At 37.1% G+C, this 27,409-nt stretch overlaps 2 protein-coding genes across 26 annotated transcripts in view; both read left to right on the forward strand.

Annotated features, from left to right (window-relative positions):
* Nucleotides 1-27,409, forward strand: part of SORBS2 (sorbin and SH3 domain containing 2) — a 166,036-nt gene that overhangs the window by 133,598 nt on the left and 5,029 nt on the right. For 14 of the 25 annotated variants that reach the window (XM_026847271.1, XM_026847281.1, XM_026847277.1 and 11 more), the window contains 9 exons: nucleotides 1,749-1,801; nucleotides 2,500-2,678; nucleotides 4,913-6,472; nucleotides 9,514-9,602; nucleotides 11,474-11,520; nucleotides 12,868-12,982; nucleotides 13,080-13,208; nucleotides 14,937-15,140; nucleotides 26,495-26,544. In XM_026847271.1, coding sequence (XP_026703072.1) covers nucleotides 1,749-1,801; nucleotides 2,500-2,678; nucleotides 4,913-6,472; nucleotides 9,514-9,602; nucleotides 11,474-11,520; nucleotides 12,868-12,982; nucleotides 13,080-13,208; nucleotides 14,937-15,140; nucleotides 26,495-26,544 — 2,426 coding nt within the window. The remainder of the gene's footprint in view (nucleotides 1-1,748; nucleotides 1,802-2,499; nucleotides 2,679-4,912; nucleotides 6,473-9,513; nucleotides 9,603-11,473; nucleotides 11,521-12,867; nucleotides 12,983-13,079; nucleotides 13,209-14,936; nucleotides 15,141-26,494; nucleotides 26,545-27,409) is intronic. The other 11 variants (XM_026847275.1, XM_026847282.1, XM_026847297.1 and 8 more) reach the window with 3 other exon arrangements.
* On the forward strand, nucleotides 15,195-27,356 carry LOC113479406. Its single transcript, XM_026847298.1, has 2 exons — nucleotides 15,195-21,179; nucleotides 27,342-27,356. The coding sequence occupies exon 1, from the start codon at nucleotides 18,222-18,224 to the stop codon at nucleotides 19,134-19,136; it is 915 nt and encodes a 304-aa protein (XP_026703099.1). The 5' UTR covers nucleotides 15,195-18,221; the 3' UTR covers nucleotides 19,137-21,179; nucleotides 27,342-27,356.

A 27,409-nucleotide genomic window follows, 5' to 3' on the forward strand; every position in this document is an offset into this window, starting at 1 on the left:
AAAAGGGGTGGTGATTCCTTAGGATGTATTTGAAACCTGAGCATGATGTCAATGGTATGGAATAGGGGTGCAGACTCTCCTGGTTTCAACCAGGATGGAGTTAACTTTCCCTGGGTTGAGAGGGAGCTCAGCTAGAGGGTTGGTGCCAATCAGTCATTGGAGTATTTCATCCCATGTGATGTCATGCCCAGGGATACAGGTGGGCGTGGGCTCTCTCTAGCACACGCTGATTTCAGGTCTGGCCCAGGTGTGTGTTGCTGGGTGGGGGAGGTTGCCACGCTCAGTAAGCCACTGCTGCATTTTACACATTTCTTTTTGGACTCACTATTCTTGCTCTTGTTCTCTTGTTCTATTTAGTAAATTCTTTTTTTTATTCAACCTACGAATTTTCTTCTTTTTGTCCCTCCCCTATTCCACCAGGGAGGGGGGAGGTGAAAGACAGGCCATGTAGCATCTGGCTGGCGGCTGAGTTCAAACCTCAACATTGTCCTGATGGGATCACTTGGTGTATGCAGGTCTTAAAAAATGAAACCAACTGATAAACAAACTTGTAACTGAACAATCATACTGACTTTATAGTGTCCCACCTGTAAAAGTAGTTTAAACAGTTGCTCTAGAATGTCATTTAAACTATACAGTCCTCTGAAATCTCTTCTCAAATATTCTTAGATTATGGGTGACTTCTATACATGACTTACATACATAAGTGTCAGTTAACAAATCTGGGTGAATTCATGAACTTGCAATTCAAATCACTGGAAAAAAATGATAATCCAACAAAAAAAGCACTTGCACAGTCCATGAGTGCTATTACTTCTGCAGGCCTTCTCTACAGAGAAAAGCCTTTAAGATTCTTCCATACAGAGAAGGTATAAAAGACTTCCGTAGAGAGAAAAATAGTTTCTGCAGCTTACAAATCTGTATGATACTTCTATTTCCAGTCCATTGGGTTAGCTCTGAAGTGACATGCCAGGAACTCAAAACAAGTTTAACTTTTGAACCACGCTTCTTTGTACCCATGAAGAAATACCCCAGGGACCACGCAGTTCGTTCCAGATTCATACCTCGTTACCAGAACTGTAGTATTACTTAATTGTGGCTGCAAGCTTGAAATGTATTAAATGGTTAATTTAAAATGAGTAGTCATTTAAGGTTGGCTTTGTATTAATAATAAAATTATGGAGCACTACTTCATTCCGTCTTCCAAGGTGCAGTACAGTGCTGTAGCTACTTCCGTAACTCCATAAGCAATGACTAAAGTTCTGCGCTAATTCAGCAACTAGACGCCAACATCAAGAGTTTCTGGCTGTAATTGATTGTGGGATTTTGGTGGGTAACTGGAGGGGATGAGAAGCTCTTCAGACCTCACTTGCACATGAAGGAATTGTTTTCAGATTTTTATGTTTTTATAGTAAAAGTTTATTTCAGCTGTTCTGTATCTATTTTTTAAAAGGGTATAGAGAAGCATGACTTTGGATTATTAGTTAGCAGTGTTTTAAAAGAAAAACCATTACTTGAAGTAGAATATGAAATCATATCTAGTGATGCTTTTTAGAAACTGCGTAAGTATTCTCATGAAATATTGCAGCAGTTTCTATGCTGGAGTGCCCAGGATGTAAATCATCATAGTCTGTTTTTATAGGATTTGTTACAGAGTAACAAAGCGTAATCAGACATGATAACCATAAATTTTTTTCACCCTTTTTTCCAAATACAGGCATATAACATTCATATATTTGTTTTCACAGACTTCTTTGTATCGTCACTGTTCAACAGACAAAGGCCTGGACAGGCCCTCTAGGTAAGACATACAGTGTATGATTTCAGTAGACACAGGTTACATAGCCTGAGGGTTTTCTTTGTGACTTAAACCCAGCAGAAGTTGTGAAGAGTCAGATTTTAACATTCGCCTTGTGAGCTATTGACAAAATAGAGATAGGACAATAGAGACTGACAAAATGGAGAAGGTGTTTGTATTTTGACACCGAATTTTACTTTTGTTTTACAAAGACTTACTGTTTACATTCAAAATAAGCCATGCTGCATTCTGGGTCTTTCCACTAACATCTCTGAGCTTGTCTCAACTGCACCGATCCATCATTTAACCTTACTGCTGCACTTTCAGGGCTTGTTTCTATAAGCTTGCTGCCTCATCTGTTCTCAGTCTCTTTTTCTCATCTTTGTACTGAATTTTTAGTACCAAAAAGTAGTCTAGAAAAACTTGATGCTGTTATTTCAAAGCCTTTTCTATGAAGTTGACATAGCAATTGTGTATAAAATTTTTAAAACACTCAGGTAAAGAAGAAATTCAGCTTTTCTCTGTGAAATATGTTGTTACATGTCTGAGACCAGTGCTTCTCCCCTTTACAGGTTTTTGATGTATTTGTTCTGGCCTTTTTTTATTTTTAAAAGAATAACTATAATTATGACCTTCTTTTTTTAAATTCCTGGATTCTGATCTCAGAATTAGACTGCTGCTAATACTGTTTATTTCTGTAGTTCTGCAAGTGACTACAGAAAAAGAAGGAAGTCAGAACCTGCTGTAAGTCATCAGAGGGTGCACAGTGATCAGAACGCAAACAGGCCCAGCCCAGGCCGTACAGATATGCAAGGCCCATATACCACCCTTAGAAAGCCTTTAACTAGCTCGTCGCCGCCTTCTCCATCAAGAGCAAAAGGTAAGAGGAGGTCACATTTGGTAGCAGCAAACTGATGATGTGTTGTACCATACATTGGTAGTAAATGACTGCCTGCTGTTGCTCAGTGCACTTCATTGGGAGATTTACTGTATGAAGCAACAGCTTTGGGCCCTTCGTGACAAGCTAACTTGTTTATTCTTACATGTGTAATTTTAAGCTGAAAAGCTGGATTTGTAACAAGGCTTTTCCAGTTTCAACTGCTTATTCTAACAACAACAAAAAAAAAATTACTAAATGAAGACTGTGATTTGTACCACAATTTATAAACCCATAAAGTTTTATTCACTATTCTCTTATTAGATAATTGTGATTTTAAAACTGTTTTCAGCATATACAGAAAATAAATCAAGACAAATGGTATATAAGATTAAAGACATGTTTCCAGGACAGTAGACCTTTCAAATCTATAGCTGATGTCTTAGACATTGTCAGTTATCAGGACTTAATTTAATCAAACAAACATCTATAGTCTGATTTTTGAGTTTATAAATCCTTGAAGTATTTAGTGCAGCATATACAATCTAATTAGCTTATTTTTCAAAGTAACTCACCATTCTATTACTGTTTACCATGTCTCTCCAGAAAAGAGATAAATTGAATCAGATGGTGGTTTGGGGTTTTGAGTGGGGTTTTTTTAGCAAGACAAAAGGTTTCCAGTAAAATATATGATAGAAGGTAATATACAGAGTAATATGATATACAATATGTGTCCTTCTGTTTAAGTTGTTATTCATTTAATTGCTGTATTTTCTAGCTATACTTATCAGCCTGTAGCTGTATTAGGGACTGTATAAAACTTTGTCAAAGTAAATTCCCACTGAAAAGAACATGATATCCAGGCTGTAACAGAATGCATCAAGGAAAACACAGTGAAGAGTATTAAGACTGAAGTGATGGAAAAACAAACATTTTTTTAAACCTAGTGTTATAGCAGTAATTTAAAAAGTAGGTAAACTCATCCATTTGGTGTACCAGGCCAGGCAGTGAAAAGTTGGTAAATTCCAGTTACCTGCATTTACCTTTAACTACACCACTGATAATGAGCACTTACCATGACTTAAACATTTCCTGTGTTTGAAAATTCTTCCCTTAAGAACATATACCACAGCTAATTAACTTTCAGAAGGTGACCAAGCTGTGTCACTCTGTTCTCTCCCAGCATTATGAAACCTACCATAATGTTAATTTTTCTTGGAAAAATTTTTTCTTGCTAAAGAATCAGCATATTATAAGCTGTTTGATCAGTATGGATTTTAAACTCAAGTGTTCTAGTTTCTGATCCAGATTCAAGTTGTTCTAGAAAGCCCATTAAGCTGTTTGAAGCATGTCCTGAAATGAATGTTATCACTTGAGACCATTTTTGGAAGTTGGGGGCAAGTATGAGAGACCACAGTTCCAAACTTGTCTCATAGTGACTTCTAGATGTAACATGCACATAAAAATATGTCTCAAAACTTGCTTGAAAACTCAAGTTTTGTTGTGGAAGTCAATCTGAGGGCTGTTGTTTCTTCTACATGCTTGTTAGGCTCAGTAAACTCATAGATATTCCTTTACACCCATATAGCAGTTCCTCAGCTGCCTTTTCTGCCCTCCATAAACTGTAGAAGACACCCCTCCCTTCAGTGCTATCACACAGAGAAAATGCAGGCTACTTATGCTACCTATGAACAACTGGGAGAAATTTCCTATTTGATTTTTGTATAGATTTATCTTTATCTTAATTATCTTAGAATATGCAGTTGCTGTGAGTTCTGAGCATTATTCAGCTCAAAAATTCGGAACAGCTTCTTTCAGAATGCACAGGTGGAAAAGTCAATATTTGACTGAGATTTAGATTTGTTGTTTGGCTTCATCTTTAAATCCTTTGCAGCTTTTATTGTCTGTTGACCTGCTTCAAAATCAGTATTAATACTTGTTTTCTTACATTTCGGGGGGGGAGCAGGGTGGAGGGTAAAATCTCCATAATTCATAAGGAATTCTTTTTGATGTTCAAATTATCATAAGTACATTTTTACAGCTGGAAAACAACTTAATTATTATCTCTGCTGCCCCAGGCTGTAGCAACCTATGTACTGACCTAAATTAATAGATGCATTAATTGCTGTCTCTTTTCTAGTCTTTCCTAATACTTACTGATGTTAATTCCAACTTTCTGAATCTTTTAATTTCTGGCAATGTCTCTTTTTTACCATGCTGCTCCATGGATTATAAAGGTGGGGATATTAGCAAAGTATATCCATCCCTTTTAAGTTATTCAGTGCACAACCACAACACCTCAAATGAATTAGATTACTGTAGCACTTACAGACAACATTTAGCTGTTCCAAATGATTCAAGAAGGGCAATCAGCTACAAGAACGGATGGCAAATGACTCGTCAAAATGCAGAAGTCTGGAGCAGCACAGAAGAAACTGCTTCTCCAAAGAGAAAATCTCGTAGCTGCGATGATCTGTTAACAGATGACCGTGATAGCTTTCCTGATGCACAGGCCAAGTCTGAGAGCATGGGCTCTCTGTTATGTGAGGAGGACTCCAAGGAAGTTTGCTCAATTAACTGGTCCTCCCCGTATGTTGAGAGTCATGGTAGTAGTAGGCCAAGAGTTCGTCACAGATCTGCACATGATGCCCCGGGTTTCCTAAAAATGTACAAAAAGATGCACCGCATCAATCGCAAGGACTTGATGAATTCTGAGGTGATTTGTTCTGTGAAGTCCAGAATACTGCAGTATGAAAAAGAACAGCACAAAGGTATTCTTCATGGCTGGAGAGAATCTTCTACTGAAGAGGTGCCCAGAGACATGGTGCCAACCAGAATATCTGAATTTGAAAAATTAATTCAGAAGTCAAAATCGATGCCGAACCTAGGTGATGATATGTTGTCAACTGTTACATTAGAGCCTCCTAAAAATGGCTTATGTCCAAAGAGGCGATTTTCTATCGAATCTTTGCTGGAAGAAGAAAATCAAGTCAGGCATCCCTCTCAGGTACAACAGAGCTACAAGTCTAAAACCCTTGTGCCAATTCATATTGAAGTGACCAGTGATGAGCCACAGCGATCGCATATGGATTTTTCAGACAGCGATCAAGATGGAGTGGTTTCTGACCTCAGTGACTTTATTCAGATAGAGGGTTCATCCTTTTGTAGTGAAAGTGACTTTGACCACTTTTCCTTCACATCATCTGAAAGCTTTTATGGATCAGGCCATCACCACCACCACCACCACCACCACCACCGGCATCTCATCAGCTCCTGCAAAGGGCGATGTCCAGCATCCTACACCCGCTTCACCACCATGCTAAAACATGAAAGGGCTAAACAAGAAACCACTGAAGATCCAAGGAGACAGGAAACAGAATCTGGCCTCTCTAAGATAGCATTCCTAGTCAGTCCAGTGCCTTTCCGGAGGAAAAAAAGTGCAGCTCCTAAAAAACAAACTGAAAAGAAAAAATGCAAGTCATCTGTATTTGAAGCACTCGATTCTGCACTTAAAGACATCTGTGACCAAATTAAAGCTGAAAAAAGAAGGGGAAGCTTGCCTGACAACAGTATATTACACAGACTTATTACAGAGCTGCTTCCAGACATTCCAGAAAGGAATTCATCTCTTAAAGCTCTGAAAAAGAGTCCCATGCACCAGCCTTTTCATCCACTGCCTCCAGATGGTGCTATCCATTGCCCACTGTACCAGAATGATTGTGGAAGATTACCTCTTAGTGCCTCTTTTCCAGACATGGACGCAACTAACAACAATGATAGTGCACTGTGTTTCCAAGGTGGATTAATTTTCTTCCTCTATCCTTGTGATTTACTTATCCAGCCTGACTCCCTGTATTTCCCACCCTTTCTCATTCCATTTTTATTTGTGTTGTCTATAAGAAGCTTTCATCCCACAAAAATCTTAATGAAGGATGTCATTTTTACATAGGTGATGAGGATAGAGAAATTTGCTGTCTATTCACAAAACACAGTAATCTGGACAAGTGGATTAACAATGTATTTCAACTAATAGATTATTAGTGCTAAAAATTACAATGGTTTATTAAATTAAGCAATGTGGGTTTTTTCCTCAAGAAAAAGACCTTACAAAAAGTAAATACATGCATCATAAGATGCTGGTGAAAACAATATAAGGATAGCCTTCCTTTATTATTTTTTTAAAAAATGTATAAATAAATCAGCATCTACAACATTGTACTGTATAGTTTTGGTGCATGTAAGTGATAAAAATGCTTTTAATTCTGCCAGTATCATAGAAAGTTGATTCTGTTTTCTCATTAAAATACATGAATTCTGCTGCTTTATATTACATTTTGTGAATAGACCTTAAGGTCATTTTAGGAAGTTTCCATTTCCACTGTTCAAATAATACCATTTCCAATTTCTGTGGCAGCAAAACTAGTTCTTCTCATATAGAATTTTAATATATCATTGAAGTTTAGAGAAAATTCCTATCCTCTTAGAAGGGAAATTTTCAATAAAACTTGTATGAAATTGTCAGGGTGAGTATAGCTTTTTTTAAAAGTCTGTCTTGTCAAGTGATCTGGTTTTAAAGTTACTGCTTTTGTTCATTGCTCTGCTTCTCTTCTTCTCAAAAAAATTGCTTGAGCTTAAAACGTTTTTAAAGTTTAACCTTGCAATATTAAAAGAAGCAAACTAGATTCATAGCAGGAGTACACAAAGGTGTACCCCAGATGATTTAGATTAACACCTTTGGAAAGTCTGTAATTTATTGCTTTTTTTAAATGGTAGTATTTCTGTGTTAAAGAATTCTACTTCTAGGCATACAGTCCTCTGTGACAGAGCATCTTTGAGAATTTGATGACATTACAAAACTATTCTTGAAATCACAAATGGATGTAAGAGAGAATGCCTTTAATATATCAGTTATGTAACATTTGATCAGATCCATCTTACCTTTGATCTCACATCTTTTTCTGTAACTTTTACAAGTACCACACTAGTAAATATGTATTTCAAGAGGAATCAGAATTGAAGCTGTTACCATCTCTTCGTAGCTAGTTAAAATAGACATATTGAGAGCAGAGAATTTGGTAAAAAACAGCTATAAAATGCAGTTCAAAATTAATTAGTCATACTTGAGGCCTGATCATGATTAACTCTGGCAGGCAGTACTACACAATGAGACTGAAATTGTTGGAAATTGCACTGGTCACATATCACAGTTGCTAAATGAGAATTTTCCAGTCATTGGAAATAAGGAAATCCACAGGGCAGAGCAAACAGGGATTCCTAATAACTTCTGCATCTATGAAGGAGCCTGGCATGAAGAAAGTGGTACTCTCTGTCAACATTAATATCTCTAAAATAGCATGGAGAATGAATATAGCAGAATATTCTATTGACTTCAATCAGCATCAGTCACAGCTGATCTCTACTTTTAATGAAGTTTCATGTTTTGCTGGATCTGTGTGTGTCTCTTACAGCCACCATCCACATGGAGACCCCAAGGTCATAGCAAAAACCACTGAAAAACTACCAATATTGACTGCATAAGGAGCTGCATGGAAATAATATAGTTCTTCCTAAAGCTTCTGCATTTTCACTCATTCCTTCCCATGTCCTTTTTGTTATTCTAGAGCTTAAAGAAGAAAAATAGTATTATATCTTTAGGTTTATGTAGTGAGCATAGAACCTCATTCACAGACACATGCCATATCAAGAAAGGTGTCCAGAATTGGGACTGTGATATACTTGTTGGTGATGACAGGTTTGCCACTAATGACATATATAATACAATTATCTCAAATTTTTGCCTCCACTGTATTTATCATAGCCTCAAATTTCTGTGGCTTAGGAAACAGCCCACTGAAGACCATTTACATCTTTCTTCTGTAAGACACCAACATAGTGGATGAGATGCTTTAAATTGGGTTTTTTCCACTTGAACTTCTTTAGAAATGTGTTGGCTTGGTAAGAACAGATTGTGTGAATGAAGTCAAAGGAAGACAAAAATCAGTCATGTCTCCACTAGCAAGTATCACTGTGGCAGTAGGAGACTAAAATAGTAAATCTCAGAAGTCAAGAGGTAGTTCATTTCATCCTCTGATCTGAAATAATTGTTATATTTTCATTTCACATTGGCAACTTGCAGAGCTATAAAAAGTGTAAGATTTTTATTTTATTTGTATTAAAAAACAAAAATATGTATTCACCATCCTGTAACATACCATCCTGCAATAAACATTAGTCAACTGTGCTTTAGAGAAAATCTGCCACATAGATTGGTGAGTAATGATTTGTACTCCATCTCTTAAAACAGAGTTGTTTTTATGAAATAACATCCTTTTAAATTTCCTTGTGCTGCGTAACACGTGCCCCTGGTAAAGTAGAAATACATCTTAGATTACTTCAGAGGAAACCATTTTTCTTCACTATTTCTCATTGAAGCATGCTTTAATCGTATTTTGTGCATGTAATTATGTGTTTATATTGTTGGCATTCCAAAAAACAGTTTCATGCAACCTGATGAAGTTCTGGTACTGCTGTCATGTCTTTCATTTGGTCCAGTAGGGATGCATCCCCTCATACAGTGAGGCATAATTGTGCTCTCTTGATCCTTTATCATATATTCTTCTGCTGGGGATCAGAGGACAGCCTTTGCCTTTGCTTGAGAGCTAGTACCTTTTTTTCTTTAAAGGTGTACTTTAGCCATCATATCATGTGCTTTTTTTTCTATCAAAGGTAAAATAATAGATTTCAATATCTCTTCACCACCCTAAATGAAACCAAGCAGCATCACAGATATGAATGGTTTGTTTAATTTACCATAGTTTCACATAATTTTTGTTTTCAGTAGACCAGGAGTCTCCTGGAAGCTATTCTGCTTTCACTGATGTGGGACGATGTACTCCAAGGGAGAGAAGAGGAACTGCAGATAAAGAGGTAGTGAAACAACAATAAATAATGCAGCAATATGCATATGGAAAATTGGTAACTTACCCGAGACAAGATTTGGTTTTAAGACACAGACCAGATAGGACAGGGTCCTTCTTTTTCATTAAGGAGATTGGTACTTCAAGAAATTAAATTGATATCAAGCTTTGTAAAATAAGCTGTGTCTTCTATTTCTGTTTAGATATGGACATAAGTTTACTAGTCATTGATAGGCTTTGTCAGAGTTGATCGGAGTGGGTGTTTGGGACAGAGAAAAATAGTGGGTGTGGCCAGGGAAAGGCTTTTTTGAGAACCAGAGCGTAACACAAAGAACTGCCTCAGTAGTTTCAAAACTGATAGAAAGAACATTGGTATATCACCATTATTTTTGTTTAGAAAAAACAAAACCACTGCTGTTTGTGTGTTAGACAAAACCACTTATCCTAAGAGTGACCTTTAATTTCTGTTCTTTTAATATTCTCCCCCTTCTTCCATTATTTACTTGTTGCAGAACAGCTGTACCAAAATTGGGAAAGAGTGAAAAGGGCTTAGCTACAGTTGATTATATGAATATCCCCTCCCATCTAAAAGACTGTTTTTAACAACAGCAGTGAACAGAAAAAAATGCTTTTAAATTTAGGCTATGTTATTTGAAGGAGACCTATAATGGAAAATTGTATTAGTATTACAAAATGCAGGTTGACAGGATCCCTGTAATAACTTTGGGGACTTTTTTATTGTAGGAAAGATAATGCTCTAGATATGCTAAATTTGCTAGCCTTTAGATGATAAGAAGGGAGGGAACCCAGTCAAGAAGATCTGGCCTGGAAGAAAGGTAAAATGCAAAACTTACAAGGGTCCCTTTTTGTTCCTCTCATATAAGCATGTGCACCCTTACATCATTACAAATAGTATCTCTCAGAAATACTGTAATTAGCTCATTCTTGTCACTAGTATATCCTAGAGAGGGATTTTTTTAAATGTAGCAATCTCATCTGTGCAAGTACTTGCAGAGGAAGACTAAATCACTTTAACTAAATATCCTCACATGAGACTGCTAATCACTTCTTTCATCTTCCTCTGAAGTATCTAGTGCAGATTACCCGGGAGAGGCAGACACTAGATGAGTGAGGCTCTTGGGTCAGATCAGTTTGTGTTTTCAGCACAGCTTTGAAAACAGTGAAAGTGTGTCAACCTCACAGGCAAGGAGACTTAGGGTTGTTAATAGGTTTTCTTGAAATATAATTGAAGCTTACAGCTATTTGGTGATAGAACTTGATAAATATATAAAAGGAATGATATGATGTGATTGCCTGCGATAGCAAAAGCTTCACAAGTGACTCGGGAGATCCCTTCCAGTCCTGTGTTGATCAGACTTTCTTAAAACTATGAATGTGATTATAGAAATTTAAAATATTCCCAGTCTATTCCAGCTGTCAGAGTAATTTTCCCAGTTTATATGTATATATAAAATGTGATGCAGTATATGCAGTTGAAATTAGCCTAAAGATAACAAGTTTAATGGAAGAATATTAAGCATGTGAATTTCCATTGTACCTGAAGATCTAGTTGCCTACAAGTCACACTCGCATTTAGTTAACTTTTTTTTTTTTTACTTTTGCAGTTCTCTTAAACATAAAATTGCAAAGCAGTCTATATTAAAATTTAGCTGCAATTTCTATTTTTAAAATAATAAGTCCCAAGCACCTAACTGCCTTAAAAAAAAGGAAGCTGTGTATTTAATTGCCTATTACTGCAAGAACCACTGTAAGGCACACATTCTTTTCCTTTTGGATCTTGGTCACCTTTTTAAAAGCTGAAACATGTTTACCGTATGGTAATACTACCTGACTGTATTAATCACTTTGCCTACTTTTCAGAAACTGCCAGCTAGAGCTGTATATGACTTTAAAGCTCAGACTTCTAAGTAAGTACTAGACTTCTGTTCATTTAAGAATTCATAATTCAAGAACGCTCTTTCTAGCACTTGTGGCAGCTAACTGCTGTTCTAGACAGTTTCAACAGCAAATGCCATGGAAGCAGAGGGCCCTGCTTGCTGTCAGTAGTCTCTGCATTAGCAAACTGTGTGAAAAGCTATTTTGTTAAAAAAAAAAAAAGTCTTAAATTGTTATATTCTTCATTGTATTTATTTGAACACATGAATGGCTGTGCAATGGCTGTGCATCTTCAGCCATCTAGAGCATGGGTCCTGAGGGTCACCCACTGAATGTTCTTTGTTGTGAATTGTATTTAGGTTACACAAATATTGTCACAAATTGTGTGCTTATCAAAATTCTGTATAGTGCTTCAGCATCTTCCTGTCTGTCTTGATACACAGGCTCTCTGCAGGATGTGACATGTGCCATACCAAGACAAACCACAATGGTCCATAAAAAAAAAAAATCAGGAAACCCTGGTTTAGGCTATGAGATAACCAAAGTAGAGTGTCTATATTTCATTCCAGCTGTTGTTTGGATGATCCAGGGCACTTAAATGATCTTTAGATAGGCCAGACATTGACACTAGAATTATACTAGCTCTGTCTGGTAGAAAACTCGCAAATTGAATTATCAGAACAGCAGAGCAGCTGTTGAAAAACCAAATGGATGATACAGCAAAGAACTCTCAGGCTAGAGCCTGAAAATACTCTTAATGATTTGGATATTTCTCTTTTTTGGTATCCAACATTAAGTATATCACAGGCCCCAAATAACAGAAATAGTGAAAACATAATCCTAAATTCTTCATGCTTCTGAACAGTTGTCTTGAAAGAAAAATGCATAGAGCAGAGGCACACTGAGCTGTGCTGCTGCTGCTGAAAAAAAAAAAAAAAAAAGTAGTAATAGGCTGTGGATCCCATAGAGACATTGGATATATTCCACACCTTTCCCTACTTCTTTTATAAAGAACTGACCAAATACCCCTCAGATGCCTGTCATAAAAGCATTGTCTAAAGAGGTAATTCAGAAGACATCATATTTGCATGCAGACCCTGTACTAAGTGCTCTGGCAGTAACTAGCAATACCTCTACGGAATCACAGTGTAAAGCAAGCCTATATAACTTACAGATAGAACTTGGGATTCATAGATGTGAATAATTTCATTCTATATGGTATGATCAAGTGGTGAATTTACCACAGCTGTGACACTTTCTTCAAATGTTTAGTTACTACATTCTGTTTCAGTTCCAAACTGTAAAGATCTCAGAAACTATGCAGGTGGAAGAGTTAAATGTAAAGTTATAAACATCTGATTTAAATAAATTTGTTACAGAGAGCTGTCCTTTAAGAAAGGAGATACTGTCTATATCCTCAGGAAAATTGATCAAAACTGGTATGAGGGTGAGCACCATGGAAGAGTTGGAATATTCCCAATTTCTTATGTCGAGGTTTGTTCTCTGTTTTAATTTTTTGAATTAGTTTGGATAATAGGTTCACAAACTGCATGGGAATGATGAAAATTTGTGGTTTTTCTTTTTCCCTTAGAAACTTTTTCTCCCAGAAAAAGCACAGCCTGTCAGGCCACCTCCCCCTGCACAGATTGGAGAGATTGGAGAAGCCGTTGCCAAATACAATTTCAGTGCAGACACAAATGTGGAGTTATCACTTAGGAAGGTACAGCTTAGAACTTCTTTATCAAAATACCATTATAGTCTCTACCGCTACACGGAATTAAGATATAAGTAAATAGTGTGCACTGGTGCACTCTGCATTTAGTATTTGCTGTGCACAAAGCAATGTAATGGTAGGAAACTACTGACATACTAACACAATATCTTATTGGCTTGCAGCCTTTCACAGCCACCTGCAAATAGTTGAAATGTGTGTGTAAACTGGATTGTGGTAGATTAGCACATGCAAGAGTGTTAATTGCCCACCTGAATTTCCAATTTTCATTTCAATTATGCATTCCTTTTCTTAATAATTAGTTCTTGGTGTTACACCTATCATGGTAAAGTTTTTTTAATATAGAATAGAAAAATACAGAAAAGATAAAATAGAGGAAAAAAGGCTCAGATATTTTTGTGAATGTACCAGTTCTTGAAAATATTTAATTTAATAACACTCTCCTTTGTATAACATTCTCTTATCTTTTCTGTGCACATCCTGGTGGTTATATTTTATTGCACATGAGTAAAATAGTGTTGAATTTCTGAGGTTTGAGAGACACTAGAATGTTACCACTGTAGAGAAACTTTATTATTGCAGATATTACATACTTAGTTGTAAGTAGTATATACTTTTTATCCACTGGAAAGTTCTGCCTCTTTTTTTTTAAGTTTAAGTTATTCAGTGGTTTGTTTTTCTTTTCAAATAAGAGTTAAGGATACAGTTTTATGATGCTGACCTAGAGCATCACTGAAGATAATGCATGTTTTTCCACTCATTTGAGATTGGTAAGCATCAAAGAGGTCTAGAAAAAAATCAGGAATAGGAACTTAAGAAAAGTAGGGGCTGGGGGTAGTTTGATGATTTATTTATTTTTTAAATTATCTTTTGTGCTTATTGTGGTGGTTGTAATCTTGACAGACCAGTTCTGGATTGTTTTTAAAAGTTAACTTGCACTGGGTTTTTTTTGTTCCATCCCACTAAAGATAATTTTGGGATACTCCACAAATGATCACAGAAATAAAATTACAGAAACCCAAAGAGAACACAAAATAAAGAGGGAAGGATTTGTTACAAAAAGACACATGATAAAAAGCTCATCATGTAAAACAAAGAAGGAGGTAGCCCACAAAGTTTCACTACAGAGAAACGTTTGAATAGGAAGTTGATATTTTCCATTTCAGTTCCTAAGCTCTCTAAAACCAGAAAGTGACCCACCACCCACATTTTTTAAACAGGAAAAGCAATTCTTTCTCTCATCTTTCCCATGAATTCATTTTTTAACTTTCAACTTATTCCAGTTCTACTGATAACAAAGCACTTTCATGGATTTCATTAACTATTATCACTTTTAAGGAAAAGCGGGCATAGCAGTCACTATTGCATATTACAGTTATGCTGTTAGCTAGTAGTTTAGCAGTTAAACCAAGTTACATTCCGGAGAAAAGTTTAAATGTTAATCCCCCAACCAAGAGTAGGAGATTACCTGAGATTCCCCTCTGATAAAAAAATAGCATTTGCTGTCCATGACTAGCCCCCTGTTTCTCTGGAATGGTGGTTGTATACATAGTTATTATAAATGGGAGAAGAAATGTGAAAATGGAGACGATTCTCAAGCCTGATGGGAAACAGCACTGCAGGGACAATAATACTATGTGTTCAAATAATATCTGCTTTTCAAAAAATGAACTTACAGTGTATCTGCTGATAAGTTATTTTCATAATGTATTTCAGGGAGACAGAGTAATTCTTCTTAAGCAAGTTGATCAAAACTGGTATGAAGGTAAAATACCAGGAACCAACAGACAAGGCATCTTCCCAGTATCCTATGTAGAAGTCGTCAAAAAGAATGCATCAAAAAGTGTTGATGACTACTCTGATCCTCCAATACCCCAAAGCTATTCTAGTGACAGAATACACAATTTAAGCTCAAGCAAGGTAAGGATTTTTTTTTTTCTTTGCTATAACCCCTAGAGTGGGTTTAAAAGGAATTGCATTGCTGACTTGTTACTAAAGTATTTTAATAGCTGAGTGTGTGTCTTCTATTCTTCCAGGGTTTTTGCTCTTTTTATTAGCTATTACATTATTGAGACTAGGGCCAGGCAGAATTTGGGCAGAAAAATCAAGCCAATAGAACAAAATTTATTTGGGAATCTTATACAGAATTTGAACATTAAGGATATGTCTAGTAGACTTTTCATAGTGCAATATGAAGACATTCCCATAACACAGCTTCCTAAAAGGCTGCAGTCCCATGAGCACGCAGAGGGCAAGCAGTTTGTATGGGGACACAGCTTGCCAAGACCAGTTCTGTGCCTTTCAAAGTAAAGGAGAACAGCTAATGATTCTGTACCATAACCCTCCTCCTTTTGCCATTCACACTCGAGAAAGAGGCTGTTGGTACAACAGAGGTTCGTTGGAGCGGTACAACAACAGTGACAGTATTGTTTCATTTAGTAGTGAGGCAAATGTCATCACATTGCCAATGAACTTGGATTCAGACCTTTGTAGTTGTAATTTTTCACACCAAATGTCTGCCATAGGTTCTGAATTCTTTTCCTTTCTAGTTTGTATAACAACCACAAATACAGGATGTTGCAAAAAGATTCCTGTGTTGTGATTTATCATTCACATGTGAGATTTCAGTCACCTGTGCAGGGAACATAACCTCTTCAGCAGTGATAGAAACTAAGAAAGTTTCTGCATACAAACTGTGATGAGCATTAATGTATTATCAATTATTTTGAATGCTCAAGATGGAAGTTTTTCTGAATCTTTCTCTTTACCTTTGTTGTTTATCCTTCAGCATAAGCAGTGGGGCTTGTGCATCATTATAAATTTCTTATCCTGCTATTAATCTCTGTTTGTTTCAGTTGGGTTTGTCCCCTTTTCTACTTTCATATACTTGCATACTGGTGCTCATTTATGCGCTTCAGCTTTGAGATAAATTCCACATTTTTTTGCAGCTTTGGGGACAGCTACCAAAAGATGTCCTTTATAGACAACAGTGGCCTCTGAAAATACTGCTTACAATATTAGCTGGTTTTGGATAGTTGCTAGAATAGGTCTTGTCTGATTTTCTGGAATGTGTCACAACAGAGAACTAGCTCCTCTCTTCTCCATTCCAACAAAACTGTTGAATAGAAGTAGCATCAAATTCTGTAACTACAGCCTGAGGTATTCCTAAACTATAGGCCTCTTATTATTACAGGGATCCAGGGGTTCCTGAAGGCAAGTCAAGAGTATGAGGCAACTTAGGTGCTCCATATTAGAGCTCTGTCTCTGTATTTGGAGATGCCTCCCTCCCCATTTTCTGTGGAGCAGGCTTGTCTCTTAAGGCATCCTGCAGCTAAAGCTGGTGTTTGTGTAAACCCTGTAACCCTTGTTGAGCACAGGTGATTCTTCAGAACATTTACATTCAGAGGAAGAAGGTGGAAGAAGCCTTATTTGTAACACAGGAAATTTTTGCAATCATCTGGTTCTAGCATTCTAGGATAAGTAAAAAAAAAAAAAAAAGCCTCTGCCAACACTTTTAAACAGACATCTTGTTTCTGAATTCAACTGTATTCAGAAGTGGCAATACCTTGTAAGAAGACATCTTGTTCCTGACTACCTAGAAGGACTTCAGCAGTCCTGAACGTATTTTGGAGTTTACCACAATTACTGGTATCATTTTCCTATTTCTTTGGAGTTTTTTAGCTTGTATCACTCCCTATTGCTAGAGAATTGTGCTAAACTTCTTTGGCCTAATGTCAATTAAAACAAATAAGCAATACAAGTCAGAATCCAGCTTTGCTCTCCTTCACTTGGCTTAGACCATCTATGTCTTTAGCTCTAGTGCAGCCTGTAACCACGAGAAACTAAAGATGGCAATGTCTCCTTGGCAGTATTGACCTTAAAACCACAGGTTAGAGGCCCTTGTTCAAGAGGGAAGATGAGGGAAAGAGATTGAGTATTGCTTGTAGCAGCCTAGCTCTGTTTTAGCAGACTGCATTGTATCAGTCTGTACTGCTTACTTCGGTACAGAAGACTCTGTGACAAAGGTTTGTCTAACTATAAAATAAAGCTATTTGCCTCAAGAAAACTCAAACCAGAAGGTAAGTAAATTAACCTTCCTCTTCTGCCACATTAATTTAGCCTTTTGAAGTTATTTTCCTATTCTAGAGTAATACTTAAAGTCTAAAGCAGTTCAGATAACTTAGAGATGTACATCTAATTATTCTGGATAATTCTAACAATGAGATCAAAATATATTTTCACTTAATTTTAATTTTGAGGATTAATAGTAACAAAAATGCATTTTCAGTATTTACTGAAGCAATGGATATCTACTGATGCTGTGTACGTATGACTCACCAGTCTCTCATTCTTACAAAAGGACATTTCTTTTACCAGAAGGATACTTCAATCAATATTATGTAACGGTACTCAAAATACACTGCTGTGTAGTGTGCTGCCACTATTTAAAAAGTGTTGTTGACTGCCTACATTCAATTCTAATTGAATGTACCTTTCACAAATGTTGATGTCAGTTTGAACTAATAGGGTTATTTTGGAAAAAAAAAAATGCATTCTGTAGCTGCTTATGCCTAATAAAAGTATGCTATGTATTAAAGATGTTTCTTAAACATTTACTGAGAAGTACTAAGAAAAAGTAGGAGTGTTAACATTAGGATAATTAGAAATCATGTCAGTTGTTACAGTTTAAAAGAAACACTTCATGACCTCTGAAGTATACTTCTGGAAATGCTATTCACAAAATAATAGTAATGGTTCAAGGAAAATTAATATTAATTGTATGATTTAATAACCTGTGACAGGCTCACTAACAGAGCACCATAAGTAACATAACTTTAGCAGATCAAATGCAGGTTGCCTTCATAATGTAATGATTCAAATCTGTCTTAATGTTTGACATTTAAGCCCCAAGCCAAAACCTGATACAGTTTCATTTTTCAAATGTCTGTCCTGCTGTTCTGATTCATGTAGTAATGATTTCAGACACCTGTGCTCACTGAAATGACACCCTATAATCCAGATGATGGCACAGACATTTTTCTTTTCATCTACTCATATCCTAATTCTCTGCCATGCTTATTTATTTATTTAAATTACCTTTTTTTTTTATTTTTGAAGTTGGCTTCCCAAGCCCTGTCCCCACTTTCCAGACACCTTTCCTCCTCTTGGTCATGCACTGATCAAAAGATTCTCCAGGCTGCCACCAGTGACTGGTCTTCAAAGACTGTTGGTTTTTCACCTTCAAGTGTGTGCATTTTACTGCCTCCACTATTTCCAGACAGTTTTCTTTGTGACTTAGAAGAACTCAGTTCCTTGGCATTAACAACATCCCAATCTGTAGCAAACTCCCCAGGTAATAGCACTCACCAAGTTGAGGATGATCACTTTATTCCAAATACAGAGGTCTCTCTCAGGTCTCCTGCAGCTCTTCCTCTGTCCTTTCTTGTATCTACGTCTGTCTCATCTTCAACTAGCTCTTCTCATGAAATAGCATATAAGCATACCAGCAACAATACCAAACCAGGAAAAGAGAAAGACTTGAGAGGTATACTTCACTCTTCAGTTAGTGAAGTACCTAGAGACTTGTCAGATACTACAACAGAAGGTGAACATGGTGCTATCTGTAACATCCCTTCACCACATGAAGGTGGCTCTGTCTCCAGAGTGCTAGCTGCAGCTGCTGAAAATGAAGAGGAAATCTGTGCTCCAGATCTGTCAGTTAATATAGGGGATCAGTCAAAGCCTCAAGAATCAGATTTCTTCAGAGGAGCACAAGATGCAACAGAGGAACTGACAAGACTCTATATAGAGGAGGATCCGGGACATGACAATTTAGAATTCCCAATAGCAAGTGGAGGAGACTCCATGGTGTGTTATGAAGGATATACTTCAACTAATATTGATAAGGTATTTTAATTTCTTAAAATCCTGGCTTCTGTGTTCAGATAGCATACTCAATATAACTATTCTCTGCCTTTTCTTGTATTTACGTGTTTGAATTGTGCACAGGCACAGTTTTACATTACTTCATTCGATAAAAATTGTCTGTGTTAGGGGATAGTCCCTTCTCAGAAGCAGGCGTATACACCATTTTAAGTTTTTTGGTGTATCAATTCTGCTGGTCCTTTCCCTTCTGTCCATGTTAGCTGCCATAAAGTTTCTGATGCGAGAAGCCAGTGAACCATTTTCCTCGCTGGGCCCGTTACATGCCACCACTTTTGAGCCGGAGGCCCCAGCAAGCAAATGCTATCGACAGCCTTCAGAGGGAGGGACATGCCTCCTGCAGAGACTCAGTGGTTTGTACTTCACATGTGTCACTTCATCAGATGATATATTTATAGTAGGCTCTGTTATGAGAATGTGACTAATAACAGATCAGATTATGTCTGGCAGTTAAACAAATGCTTCCCCCTAAAGCCCTCCCCAGTTCTTTTTTGGGACAGTACAACACTGGACTATCCCAAAGGTGTGCTAGCCATTAAATGCCACAATATTGCTACACAGTTTGTGTGGTTTCTAGGCAAAGTTTTAGAACAGATTTTTTCTGTCCAGTACTTATTTCAGCAGACTGTTCAAGCAGTTGGTTTGGCTGGCACACGCAAACGTGCAAATCAGATACCTCGGACAATATGTTATAGGCCAAATGTAAAATTAGTTAATTAGAAAGATTTTGCAAGCTGCCTCTACTCTTACTTGACCTGAAAAACACAGGGGAAAACTTGTTTTGATTTCTGAAGGAAGAATTTTCTTCCAGAAAAATAGACTAATAATAAAATTAGCATCACATTTCTGACGGTTCAGATTAGTTACATGACTCCTTACTGAGCATTTTATGCCCTTTACAGCTGGTTTTATAGCACAATTACTTTTCATTTTTCTTAAACATTTAAGCCAGCTCTGCTTTCCGTGGGAACATCAGGAGACTCTGATCCTCCTTTGCACCTTTCTTCTAATCTTCCATTTAACTCTGCCAAGGCACCAACTTCTCACTCTGTTCCTACAACATCCCTGTCTACTGCTTCCCTCTCACCTCCTCTCCTTTCTAAACGTTTACATCAGCAGGATAAAGACCCACCCAAGTTAAAGGTAACTGCATCTCTTGAGTATGGATTGTTGCCAATCTTTATGTATATTAAATAACTGCAAGGCTAACACTGAGTTTGCTCTTTTCAGATGTATTGTTTCCTTTACTAATATTAAGTAACATAGCACATGGAGTATTAATATAGGCCTTCTTCAAATGAAATACAAGGTAAAACTATAGCCGTTATGATACAATGAAATAGCTTAAGGGGGAACCAGTGACAGGAAAGCAGAAAGCCTTCAACTCAATTTCAAGTCCATACAAGGACATTAGTAACTCTTCTTTAATTGAAAAAAACAAAACAAAACAAAAAAACCCAAAATCTTATTCAAGTATGCAGAAACTAAGTAACATCTGTAGTTTAAAAGCATTTTCAATTTCAATCCAAAGCCTGGGAGAACAGTCATAGATTTCACAGTAATGCACCACTGCAGAGGGTCATGTTCTAAATACCAATTCTACTAGTCAAGGACTGAACAAAGATTATTCCCTCTTCAGGACTACGGTTTGTCTCAGCATTGCAGCACTGTGGCAGAAAAGTGAAATCTGGAAAGTTGCTTTGGACAAAGTCAATTTCCAGTGCTGACTTCCAGAGAGTCCATTTTCTCATGAAAAGGAGAAAAAAGTCATGTAAAAAGTTTGGCAAACTATCCTGGAAAAAGTGATCATTACATCTATGGAAAAAAAAAAAATCTTTAAAAAAAAAATCTACCACATCTTACAATGTGTGTTCACAGAAAACCCAGACATAATGGACTTAAAGAAGTCTTAAGGCCCATCAGATCTGTTGGGTTTTTTTTCCCAAAGTAGGGAAGAAACATAAGGGTTCTTTACAGGGCATGAATCTGTCATGGACTTAGGTATGTCTCACCTCAGTTGTGCAGTGCTTTTGATGGGTACTTTTTGCTTACACTAACCAACAAAATTCAGAAAATTCCTTATCTACACTGAAATTCTGATATTCCTTGCCCTTGTTTGAGCAAGGCATATTAACCCCAGCTGAAAATAAATAGAAGGAATATTTCTTCTCAGAATTAAAAGATCTGCTCCTGGGAACCTCCCGGACAGTGTACTGCTCTTCATTGGGCAAGGCAGGAAGCAAGGCACTGGGTAACTAAGGGAGATGACTCCATCTTGCAGATACAAGAGTCTGAGTCCTGAGAAGGACTAGAGGTTGGGGAGCTGTTACAGAATTCTAGCTCTTAATTATTGTTTTCAAACCACTTCAAATCTTGATTATTTTTTAAATCTTGGGAACAGATTCCTTTATAAACTTAATCAGTATAGTTCTATCTATTTGAAAATTGTTGAAATTATTAGGTACACTCCCAGCACAACATATTTTTTGTACAGTATTTCCAAAATGAGATGAGGACTCCTTTCTTCCCAAGGGTAAGCAAACTTTTTTCAGCAGTCAACACTGACTATGTGGGAGGATAGAGTTAGATTAAAATAAGTGTAGCCAGGTTTAGCTGTCATAATTTCTTGCTACTTAGCCTACAGACTGGACTTTAGAAGGAAGGACAGTTCCTATCCTCTTCTCTTTATGCATGTTGTCCATACTCCAAGTCTGTTCTCAACTGCTACAGCAGAAAGAACACGAGACATTTCCAGGACTCAAATATCGTAAGTGAAGGGGGGTTCTTCAGAGAGTTCTTGAAACCGTATACTGATACTTTGGTAATTTTTGTTGATGTAAAAATACATGCATATGTGTATGTGTAAATATATTTGGAACGTGGCTCAAATCTAAAGCATGACCAGGGATTGGGAGCAATAGAATACAAGGAGCTATGGGTGGGGAGTGTTACCTTGCTCCATGGTGATAGGAGGGATGTGTCCTAGAACGCTGAAGACACTTCCCAAGGAGAAATGCTGATGTTTTCCTGCCTCATTGAACTCCCTTAGTATCCTTTTTTTTGTTTGTTTGGTTGGTTGGTTTTTGGTTTTGTTATTCACTGTCTCAGCTCCTAAGAGGGGGCTGTTCTTCTGTGTTGACACATTTTACTGGCAAACAGTCAGAAATACCAAAGAAAGGTTTCAAATAGCAGCACTCCACTCCTCTCGCATTCCCCCTGACTCACCACTGCCCCTAAGAATTCGTATTTGCTGCACAGCCCCCCTTAGGAGCTGAATTCTGACAAATATATAGCTGATTTATAGTGATATTTACAAAGTGAAGATTTTCCCTTTAAGTACTTTCCATCAAGTATTTACTTGCTTTCTAAATGCAAATTTAATGTCCATGTTCTGTTTAACACCAACATTTGTTACTAGTATTTCTAAGATAGCATTTTTGTTCTGTTCAGTTGAGCTTTTCTATATTATTAACTGAGCTACTTCAGTGGGTACACTTGCAATAACTGTTCTTACTCCAACTGCATACACTGTGCATGATTAATCTTTGAACTGTAATGTGTAAGGGCATGTGCCAGAGCAGCAAAACCCTTGGAAGAAAGATACTGTGAGAACAATGAATATACCATATACCAATAGTACTGTTATTTGCACCTGTAACACACTTGCTTTTTGTTATCAGGAAGAGCATGTGCAGTTTGCATGTATGAATGAAGCCACAAAAATCCCATGATGCTTCATTCTTAAACTCTCACTTGACACAGTTTTTGTGGTTTTTCTAGGCTAATTTAAAGAGAGAGATATTTGTTATGGGTAAACCTCCTCGTAGCCCAGTGATGACTAAGAGATCCTGCAGCTCACCTGTCAGAGGTCACATCTATTCACACAGGGTATGGTACTGGACGCCCAGTGTGCAGTAACAGTATTTCCATAGAAAAAGAGCTCAGTGTCCAGTCTTTCAGTATTTTGCTTTGCCCAAGTGTCTCAATACTATTGGTATGCTGTGTTTTCTTCCTGTTGTGCTTCTGTGCAATGTCTGAGTAAAGCCAACAGGTCCGTGTGCCAAAATTTATTTTATAAATCCATTAGTATATTGTATCTCTGCAGTACTACACAGTATTTCCAGTGCTATAAGATGTAAGAGATCAAAATTCTTTAAATTTAGACTTTTCCTAAATTACACCTCTGTTTCAAAGCATTCCTAATTTCTTAAAACTACAGCTTCTAAGAGTCAAAAGTGTATACTTCATTGCATGTATACAGGCTGAATTCTTGTTTTTAAATCCATGTCCTTTTCAAAATGTTTTGTTGCTCCTATATTCACTCAATACTATCCTCTTTATCTAAGCACTGTTATTCTAGACTGTCATACTCTCTAGCCTTTCGTTTCATATCTGTAATATAACAGTAACATAACTCTAATAGGTCTACCAAGTCGGAAAGATTGTTTATGCATGTTTCACTCCAAAATGTGATCTAAATCATGAAAAAATACTCAAGCTAGATGAGAATAAGAATTTATGAGTTATGTTTTATTTTCAGTTTAGGACTAAATTATTCTTTGCATTGGTTTCTTAACATTTGGCTCTTAAAACTGATAATAGGGTGAACTGTTTTCCATCCTGTTGCTGCTGATTTTAGGTTATCATCTTTCTGGTGGTTCCCTTTTTAAAATCAGAATTTTAATTTAAGATATGCAGGTTTGTGTAACTTTTCAAAGTCTTGGCTTTTTGGCAGGACTGTTTGCTACCAGGTATGAGGGGACAGTACTTTCTTCATTTCTGAAGGGAGACAATTTAGTCATAGGAAGGCCAGAATTATTGTAGTAGAGGATCAACACCATCCCAAAGTCCAACTGGGAGTAAGAGCTATAAAAAAAGGGATTAAGCCCTGTTTTAATTTTGCGTGTATCTCCAAATGAATGCCATGTAATCAATACATCTAGAGGACCGTATTGGTCAACGTTTAGTGCATTTATGTCTTTAATTTCAAACGTACAAGACTACAAATTATACACCTAATTTGCATGTTCAGGACTATAAAGAATGCAAGCGCTTATCAATCATGCATGAAAATCAGGTGTACAACTGGGACAACTGATGTGACTACACACTTTTTTAATGTTTTTGGGGTTAGGCCCTCTGATTTTTCCCAGAAAACAGGGTAGTGTAGTGAACTGAGATGTAGTTAGAAACCATAAATCCTATGCACTGAGAGCTACTCCTAGGGTGATGCACTTCATGACATCTCTTGAGCAAAACTAGCCAGGCCTTGCAACAGTCCCCATTCTAGCCAGTGACACTGTATATGGGAATGAGAGCTTAGGAAAAGAAAACGAGGAGAAAGCTTCTTGATGTCAGCTGGGACACTACTGAGGAATGCATTCGGATAGAGAGAGCACTCCAAGGGCCCCCTGTTCAGACATAACACAAGAGCATTTCACCCTAGTTTTCCCAGATTCTAAGAAGATAACACTGACGTACCTAATTTCTTCCTGGCTTGTTATATGTTCAAAGCATTAAATAAATAATTAGGAGTATTGCTTAAGACATTGACTTTTGCAAGAAAAATTCTTACCTCAATTGAGTTCTCTTGCATCTCTGACTATCTTTCGCATTCAGCTCAGTTATGGACCTGATGAAAGATTAGCAGAGAATAATAGCAAGCAATCTGCCTAGTGGAATATTCTTACCTTACTCAGCAAGTCAACTGTTGAAGAGGGTTTACTGAGAACTGAAATGTTTCATTTACAATCTTTATTGTTGGATTCTTCAATAAAAATTATCCATCTTTCTTGTACACCAGCAGAGAAAGATTAAATGAGGGAGAGAAGAGAGTCAAAGAGCATAAACAAATTTTTTTAAACTTTAAAAACCTCTTTCCCACCTAGCTGTCATTACTGTCAATAAGAGTTCTGTAATCTACCTGCCTGCATCTTTAGGCACCTTTTTAAATTATACTCTACAGACCGTAAAAATGAAGCGGAGAATGTTCACAATATTTTCTGTGTGTATGCATACAAACACAATGAAAAGAAATGTAACTACCTCAATTTCATTTGGAGACGTTGGGAGGGGAAGGAGGAAAAAGAAAAAAAAAAAAAAAAAAGGAAAAGGAAAACCACAGTGCTTTTTAACACTAGATATCATCAGGCTGTGGGTTGTTTACCCAGGCCCTCTGTCATGGAAGACTGCATCATCTTCAAGAGTAAACTGAAGCAAGATGAACTGAAATAGTCAAACCTGGGAAAGGGAGAACCATGGAGCGATAAGACAAATCCCACAGCTTCAAGATCAGGTTGCAGTTTACTCAATTCATGAAAGAAAGTGCTATGAGCTGTGTTTTGATATCCACACTCCCAAAACAGATACAGTTCCCAGACTTGTATCAGGCTGTCAGTCTCTACAGCACAACCATAGGGCATCCTCAGTCAACAGTGAATATGATCAGTGCTCACATCAAGAGCTATCCCAAGCAGCTGCTCCTGTGCTGTTTCTGGCCTCAGCTAGATTCTAATCGGTATAAGTCAATGTCTTCCTAAGCAGGATATGGTTTCTGTAAAAGGTTAATGTTTTCATTTCCACCGCATCCAGATTTATTGGATATTAGTGGTGGGTAGTGCTCCATTAAGAAGGAAAGTAGTTCCTTTCTTAAAGCTTTGCACTGGAAATACAAACTACTTTTTCCTCAGAAGTAGAAGTGTTAATTGTTATTTTCACACAATTATATGTATCCTTTCAAAAGTTCTTTCTGCTCTTTGCCTCCCAAGAGCCTGCATGGCTTTGTGTTCCCCCTCGAGATGAAACAGAATTAAAGCATAGCATGTTTTGCCTGCCAAGTTAGTACTCTCTCTGTGTGTGTAATGTAAATTGGTATGTTGTTTGTCTGTGAATATTCTGAATTCTGCCATTACGTGCAGGAGATTTTATTTCTGCTTTTCTAAAAATATACTTCGCTCAAGGAATGTATAATGTTCATCAGTCGCATCTGATTTTTCTAATGCTATTTCTGTTTCACAGTGAAGAGGCAGCAGGATTCTATTCCAACTTTCAACAAAACTATAAATAGAATGGACTGTTGATGAAGTTCACAGTTTTGTTTTAGTTTTCATTATGTTCTCCAAAAATCAGATCTTTAAACCTGCCACAATTCTGTTGCTTGCCATGTCTCTTAAGAATTTATTGTGAGTTGGAAGTGGGGGGAGGTGGGGGCCATGTGTTGCTTTACACAATGTAGAATATGAACTCTCAAGTGACTGTGTATAATGCCCCTATCCAACTATTTCGACCTTAGACCACAAATCTTTATTACATTGCAAATCATTTCATTTCAGCCACAGCGCCCTGTGCTTGCTCATGAAAACATACACAGTGGGGGGGAACCGTAAGTATACTTCTTGTCTACTAAACCAAAACCTAACATTTAAGCAATAGCGAGCACATCATCAAATAATTTGTTAATCTGCCAAGTACAATTATGAAGATATTTCAGAAATTTACAGATAACCGCATGATATAGGAAGATATCCAAGAAGGTCCCAGAGGACAAAGCCTTAGTTGTTTAATTTACATCCAACTCGGACAGACATGCCAACTTACAGTTCTCAATCATTTACGCTTAAAAGGGATAATAATTTTGTAAAAATAGACTTTGACTCGTTTTATTCTCTCCATTTTTACATCTCAGCAGAATGCCAATTAAAGATTTAACACCTATTCATCTCATCTGCTTTACTGATTTGATACAAATTAGTCAGAAACAGTTCTGGATGTGAATAGAGAAAAAAAAATAATGTTGATTACAGGAACACAGGCTCACCCTTTTTGGTGTAATTTACATATGCAATTTAAAAATTAGGTACAAGATAGCCTTTCTGAAAACTGGAAAAGAACCTAGATCTCAAGTCATATTTTCACAAACAATGTAAGCACTTAGGCTAGTTCAGTGCTGACTGTTAAGATGCAAGTTCAGTGCAAGATTGTTTTGAATTCCCTCCCCACCCCAGCCTCGCAGTCAGACCCTGCTTCAGTGATCACTGAAACCTGTAGCCATTCTTCCTCTAGCATCAGAGCACTTCGGAGCATGCCTAATAGAGGAATTCCCCTAAATGTAACTAAGGCTTAGCATCTAAAAGTATTTAAAAATTTACAAGTTAGTCACTTGAAGAAATGGCAAGAGAGAAGAGAGGGGCAAAAAGTTACCAACTATACCACAGATAAAATGAAAACTGGATGGTTTTGTTTCAGTT

This window comes from Athene cunicularia (assembly GCF_003259725.1).
Source record: "Athene cunicularia isolate RWA chromosome 4 unlocalized genomic scaffold, athCun1 chr4_part1, whole genome shotgun sequence".
NCBI classification, from domain to species: domain Eukaryota; kingdom Metazoa; phylum Chordata; class Aves; order Strigiformes; family Strigidae; genus Athene; species Athene cunicularia.